The sequence below is a fragment of the Pseudorca crassidens genome, chromosome 12 (assembly GCF_039906515.1).
Source record: "Pseudorca crassidens isolate mPseCra1 chromosome 12, mPseCra1.hap1, whole genome shotgun sequence".
Lineage (NCBI taxonomy): Eukaryota > Metazoa > Chordata > Mammalia > Artiodactyla > Delphinidae > Pseudorca > Pseudorca crassidens.
In genome coordinates this window covers 67,469,393-67,476,551 of record NC_090307.1, presented here as the reverse complement: position 1 = coordinate 67,476,551, position 7,159 = coordinate 67,469,393, and the positions used below count along the sequence as shown (strand labels likewise).

The 7,159-nt window shown below is 45.5% G+C and overlaps 1 protein-coding gene across 1 annotated transcript in view; it reads left to right on the top strand.

Annotated features, from left to right (window-relative positions):
* Positions 1-697: 697 nt before the first annotated feature.
* The window catches only part of LOC137204052 (sodium/glucose cotransporter 1-like), a 62,155-nt gene continuing 55,693 nt past the window's right edge, over positions 698-7,159 (top strand). Inside the window, 3 exon segments of the mRNA XM_067701384.1 lie at positions 698-783; positions 785-812; positions 5,314-5,385. Of these exon segments, the coding sequence (XP_067557485.1) occupies positions 698-783; positions 785-812; positions 5,314-5,385 (186 nt within the window).

Here is a 7,159-nt window from a genome sequence, read left to right as displayed (position 1 = left end):
TCTATTATTATTGTTACTAGTATTATTGACCAAGATTTCTAACAACTCATTAGAGAAGCACACCAAGGAGAGTAAGGCTTGGCCCAGACTGAAAATTCGCACATCACCTATGAAAGATCAAAGTGCAGAAAACTGAGGAGCCTCTGTAACCAGTTGGTCCAACCAGGGCCATGATTAGGGTGAGGCAAGCGAGGCACTTTCCTTGGCGCAAAATTTAAGGGGAGAGGGCACCAAGGAAACTCAGGACTCGGGATACATGATATTCGAATGCAATAGTTTACTAAATCCAAATCAATGCCCCAAACCCACAATGCACAAAATTTCGAAATGACAAATAAAGACAGGAGGGGTATTGCTGGTTTCTTCCGCCTCAGGTTTCATGTGGTTCGTTCGTAAAGACACGGGTGCTGCCCCGGTAGCCTCGACCCAGACCCACGCCGCGACCAGCTCTCCGTCCAGGGCAAAGCGATTCCGACCGCCAAACGGACGGCGTTGTGCCGGGACTGGCGGTGATGGCGGCGGCCTTCGTGCAGCGGAGCCCCGGATGCGGGAACTGGGCCGCGCGAGGCCTGCCCGGAGCTCCCAGGCTGCCCCGGGGCTGTTCCCAGGGTTCCCCGCGGCCGCGCCCCTGGGGCCCCACGGAGGCCATTGCCGCTTCCCGGAAGCGCGCGGCGCTTGCCCGCCCGGGCGCGCCGCCATGGGCTTCCCGTGGTATGGCTTCGCCTGGACTGCTCATGGCTTCACCGCCAGTAGTGCCCTGGACGTCCTGGTGGTAGTTTTGTACGGTGTTGGTCCTGGGCATCGCGCTGTGGGTACGTGGGGCCCGGGGGCTGGGGGGGTAGGCCTGGACACCAGATGGGTTCGATCCTCACCTGCCTGTCACCTGATCCCCACCTCACATCCCTCTCGTTCCCGCCCCTGCACAGCCCTCAGCCGGGACCTCTCCACCCTCCCTGCGCCACCTGCTCCCTACCGAGAGTAAGGGCACGTCCAAGCCCATCTTCCCTCCCCACCCCACAAATAAACAGGTCAGGCTGCCAGGTGCCCACCGCCTGGAACCCAAGCCGTGTGTAATATGGGGTCGTTGTTCTGATCGATCGTCGTGATGGTAGTGGCAATAGTGACAATTACCCATCCTTCGGCGCTAAAGTGCCTGGTCTGTGCTGAGTGCTTTAAGTGTGTCACATTTTCACAACCAGGCTGTGGATTACAGATGAGGAAACAGGTTCAAAGAGGTCAAGTAACCACAAGGGAATGATGGAGTGCAGATTCGAACCTAGAGCTGCCTGATCTGACGCATGAGCATAACCACTGCCCAGCAAACAAGACCTCAAAGGTCACATGTAATTTAGGGCCCTAAGTGTTCACTTCGAATTTGAATTGGGCGCTTATATATTCTACTCTAGTATAAGGTTCTCTTAGTAGGGTGGCAACTGGGTCTCCTTTACTACCATCTGCGCGCTAGCACTTAACCTGTAGGCACTCACAAAGGTGTCTCGTAACTATACTCCCCAGGGCCAGGCAGTGAAAAGCCCGAGGGCAGGTAGAAAGCCTTTGGCCTGTGTCATGGTATCGCCCCTCGGCTAAGCTGTTAACCGTCAGAAGCCTCTCCTCAGCCTGCTTCGTAAGCAAGAGTATCTGGTGACAGCGCACCATTCGCTAGCTAGTGGGAGAGTTCATTGCGGGCTGCCCCCACCCAGCTGAGGCTTTCATGCCCATGTGACCTTTACTTCGGGGCGCTTCACCAGGTCACAAGCAGGATCTTACTGTGCAGAATCTGGTCCTTCAAAGCAAGATCACTGGACAGCCTTTTGAGTGTTTACCATGCTGTGAGTGGGCAGATAGAGTAATGGAACTATGGTCTCCATCCTCTTAAGAGAATTTCGTATCTCTCCCAACTGAAAAGAAGTCGGAGGTGTTGATATTTATCCAGATCATTCAAACAAACGATTTTTTTCAAATTGGTCTCAGTTATGAGAAACATCCTTCTAGGTGGCCCAGGCCGGGCTCTGAGTAGTGGGCACTTTGGGATCCTTCCCCCAGCTGCTCTCACTGAATTAGGAAGCCCCCACCCAACCTTCTTCCGGGTCTAGTTGGGGCCTAGGTGTGGCCAAGGTCTGAGGACCCGTAAGCCATCCGGCCGCTTCCAAAGGAAACCTACTGTTCCTTCTGCTCTTCTAGGAGCCATAAAACATGTGCTGTTATCCAGAATGCTTTGATCTTTTTCCTTCTTTGTATTGTTATTTTTCCTTTGGTCCTTTTTAAAACTCGTATATTGTTTTTAATCACATGCTCACTGTAAGAAGTGAGGAGATGCATAACTGTCTAGAGGAGTTATGGTTCCTCCCTCAGCCATTCCCATCCCTCTGAGGTACCCAGGGCCTGTGTGTGCCTCCTCCCTTCTCAGTGCTTACACAGACGCATAGGTAAAGGTTTTGCGTTTTTGTGTTTACAAAAAATGTGATCGTATGATACACATTACCCTGCAGTTTGCGTTTTTCCGTTACTACATGATGTGGAGTCCTTCAGGTCTATAGATAGAGATCTAGCTCATGGTTTTTTGTTTTAAATAAATAGATTTATTTATTTATTTATTTTTGGCTGCATTGGGTCCTCATTGCTGCACCCGGGCTTTTCTCTAGTTGTGGCGAGCAGGGGCTACTCTTTGTTGCAGTGCACGGGCTTCTCATTTCAGTGGCTTCTCGTTGCAGAACACAGGCTCTAGGCATGTGGGCTTCAGTAGTTGTGGCACACGGGCTCAGTAGTTGTGGCTTGCGGGCTCTGGAGCTCAGGGTCAGTAGTTGTGGTGCACGGGCTTAGTTGCTCCGCAGCACGTGGAATCTTCCTGGACCGGGTCTCAAACCAATGTCCCCTGCATTGGCAGACGGATTCTTAACCACTGCACCACCAGGGAAGTCCTAGCTCATGTTTTTATTAGATACACAATAGTCAAACACGTGTGTGATTCAGCTCTTCCCTACTCATGACACTTAGATTGCTGCCAGGTTGTTGTTTTTTAATAAGTTTTTTTTAATATATTTATTTATTTGTTTATCTTTGGCTGCATTGGGTCTTTGTTGCTGCTGTTGTTTTTAATGTGTTGGTGCTTTTAAGCTGTGTAGCATGGATTCCCGAAATTGGAATTTCTGGGTTGGAAGGGTGTGTTTACTTGAAATTTTAGCAGATATCACTAAATGGCAATCCCCAAAGCTTGTTGAGATTTACATTTCTCACAAGCAGCATATGAGCACATTCTTTCCCCAGGCCTTCACCAGCCTGGTTTGTTACTACTAATTTAATTTTTGTGGGGGTCCCAGGGTGATGAGTGAGTAGTGGTATGTTACTGCAGCTTTGATTTGCGCTTTCCAGACTCAGCCTCCTATGAGATTGACCATATTCTTGTGAGCCTGTTGTCCTTTGATCTTCCTCTTCTGTTGAATAGCCAGTTTATGTGCCCATTTATGAATTGAGTTGTTCGACTTTGCTTTTATCACCTTGTCTGTCATTTGAGTTGCCAATATGTTTTTCCTAAACTCTCATTTTCTAGAGCAGTTGTTCTCAACCTCAGCACTACTGACATTTGGGACCAGATAATTCCTTGTTGTGGGAGGTCTGTCCTGTGTATTATAGGATGCTTAGAAGTATCTCCAAGTCCTGCCCCTTCACAGCCAAAACTGTCTCCAGACATTGCCACATGTCCCTTGGAGGAGTGGGGCAAAAATCACCCCTGGTCGAGAACCGCTGCTCTAGACTCTGTTACTGTTTTCTCTCTGTCATCTGATTTGTTTTCACTTTGAAGAAGTCTACTGTCTCTCTTTTCCTTTGCATCTAGATTTCCTGGCTTGCTTAGGAAAGTTTTTACCCACTTCAACATTGTACAAATACTATTCTAAAATTTTTTCTAATATTTTATAGGTTTTAAAAAATATTTAGGGAATTCCCTTATAGTCCAGTGGTTAGGACTCCGTGCTTTCACTGCTGAGGGCCCGGGTTCAATCTCTGGTCAGGGAACTAAGATCCTGCAAGCTAAAAAGAAATTTAAATGTCCAGAACATCTGGGATTTCCTTTTGCATATAATGTGATAAAGGAGTCTAGCTTTATTTTCTTTTGGTTCTTAAGCAAACCACCCTTTTCTCACTGAACAGAATTGCCCACGTTTGCACAGATGGGACTCCTGAAATCCTTCATCAGCTTCTGACCGCTGAGCCCCCACAAGGAAATCTTGTTCTTTGTTGCTGGTGCCTTGGCTCCTGCAGGGTGTTAAAGGGGAAAAAACCTTACGCTTTTGTTTGTTTGTTTCCTCTGTTATCAGTCTCAGCCCCGAGATCTTTGAGAAAGTGGTGGATGCACCTTCTGCCCCAGCAGCCTGGCTGCTGTGGTTGGTGGATTATTCCAGAAAGAGCAGGGAGGAAGGAGGAGGCAGGGACATGTGCATAACCACCCTCTTCCCAGGACCTCCTCTCTTCCTGTCTGGTTCTTTCTTTAATGGGAAGACAGAGTGATTTTATTCATCTTAGAACATTTTGTAAATTCCTTTTAAAAGTTCTAATGCACCTCTCCCTACATACCGCTGATACCTTCCTTAAGAAAGGTCAGCTCTGAACATAATGGGCTCTTGATAAATATTTAGTGAATGGATGAAATGAGACTAACTTAATGTGTCTGATTTAGAGTTGTTCTTTGGTTTAAAGCTTTATGATGTGAAAGGACTCCATTATAAGGCAGATACCCCAGATGGTGGTAATAAGTTCACTTCTCCCACAGAAACACTTTTTTGTCAACCAGTGGTCATCCGTGGGTCCTGCTAGTCCTAGGCAATCCAGGAAATCCCCAGGAATATCTTTTGACTGTACTGGAGTCTGGGAATCAGAGCTGGGGACCTGAGGAGAGAGCCCTTGGGTGCGTTGGGAGGACATCATAGTCTTGGCAACGTGACTGCTCTCCCGGAAGAAGCTAGGCTGGTGTTCAGCTTTGCCATTCCCAGTCAATTGATACATTCGCTGAACCACTCATCTCCAAGACTCTGCTGGGAACCATGCACTGGTTAACTATTGGGGGAAAAAATAAAGCAATATTATTTTCACACTAGTGTAGAGAAATGGACAGGCCCATGTGATCTCATAGCTGGGAGAGACCGTGGGCCCTCCTCTAACTCAGCAGGTAGAGACCTCTGTTCCTAAAAAGAATGAAGGGGAAATGGGATCTCTGCAAAGGACATTTACCCATAAGTGAAGGTCATCTGTTTGTGAGACCTGTGTCTTTGAAGCAGTTTGGTTTCTTGGATTCCCCCCAACACCACCCCTTTTTTTAAGGCTGTATTGTCAAGCAGTCGTGGGACAGTAGAAGACTTCTTCCTGGCTGGCTGAAATCTAGCATGGTGGCAGGTGAGTGTGCCTTGCATGTGCAGTCCAGTTTGGGGGCTGCGTGTGGATTCATTTATTCCTTTAATTTGGATGTCTTTTACCCCCAAATAATTTGAAGTTGCTAAATCAGGAAAGTCATTTCATTAGTACTTCCCTTAACTCTTCCATTCAGCTCAGTGTAGTTCAGTAACCATTACTAGGTGTCTGGTAGTACAAGGTATTGTTCTAGGTTCTGGGACACAGATAAAACATAGTGAGTCCTGCCCTCTGGAAGCACACAGTGTAGAGTGGGGGTCGGATGTGACTTCTTTTTTTGGTTTTTTGGTTTTATTTATTTATTTATTTTTATTCAGCAGGTTCTTATTAGTTATCTATTTTATACATGTTGGTGTATAATATGTCAATCCCAATCTCCCAATTCATCCCACCACCACCACCCTTCCCCCGCTCTCCCTCCTTGGTGTCCATACGTTTGTTCTCTACATCTGTGTCTCTATTTCTGCCTTGCAAACCAGTTCATCTGTACCATTTTTCTAGATTCCACATATATGCGTTAATATACGATATTTGTTTTTCTCTTTCTGACTTACTTCACTCTGTATGACAGTCTCTAGGTCCATCCACGTCTCTACAAATGACCCTTTTTATGGCTGAGTTCCATTGTATATATGTACCACATCTTCTTTATCCAGTCATCTGTTGATGGGCATTTAGGTTGCTTCCATGACCTGGCTACTGTAAATAGTGCTGCAATGAACATTGGGGTGCATGTGTCTTTTTGAATTATGGTTTTCTCTGGGTATATGCCCAGTAGTGGGATTGCTGGGTCATATGGTAATTCTATTTTTAGTTTTTTTAAGGAACCTTCATACTGTTGTCTATAGTGGCTGTATCAATTTACATTCCCACCAACAATGCAAGAGGGTTTCCTTTTCTCCACACCCTCTCCAGAATTTGTTGTTCGTAGATTTTCTGATGATGCCCATTCTAACCAGTGTGAGGTGATATCTCATTGTAGTTTTGATTTGCACTTCTCTAATAATTAGTGATGTTAAGCAGCTTTTCATTTGCCTCTTGGCCATCTGTATGTCTTCTTTGGAGAAATGTCTATTTAGGTCTTCTGCCCATTTTTTGATTGGGTTGTTTTGTTTTAATACTGAGCTGCATGAGCTGTTTATATATTTTGGAGATTAATCTTTTGTTGATTCATTTGCAAATATTTTCTCCCATTCTGAGAGTTGTCTTTTTGTCTTGTTTATAGTTTCCTTTGCTGTGCAAAAGCTTTTAAGTTTCATTAGGTCCCATTAGTTTATTTTTGTTTTTATTTCCATTACTCTAGGAGGTGGGTCAAAAAAGATCTTGCTGTGATTTATGTCAAAGAGTGTTCTTCCTATGTTTTCCTCTCTTTTATAGTGTCCGGTCTTACTTTTAGGTCTTTAATCCATTTTGAGTTTATTTTTGTGCATGGTGTTAGTGTTCTAATTTCATTCTTTTACATGTAGCTGTCCAGTTTTCCCAGCACCACTTATTGAAGAGACTTTTCTTTTCTCCATTGTATATCCTTGCCTCCTTTGTCATAGATTAGTTGACCATAGGTGCATGGGTTTATCTCTGGGCTTTCTATCCTGTTCCATTGATCTATATTTCTGGTTTTGTGCTGGTACCATATTGTCTTGATTACTGTAGCTTTGTAGTATAGTCTGAAGTCAGAGAGTCTGATTCCTCCAGCTCCATTTTTTCCCCTCAAGATTGCTTTGGCTATTCAGGGTCTTTTGTGTCTCCATACAAATTTTAA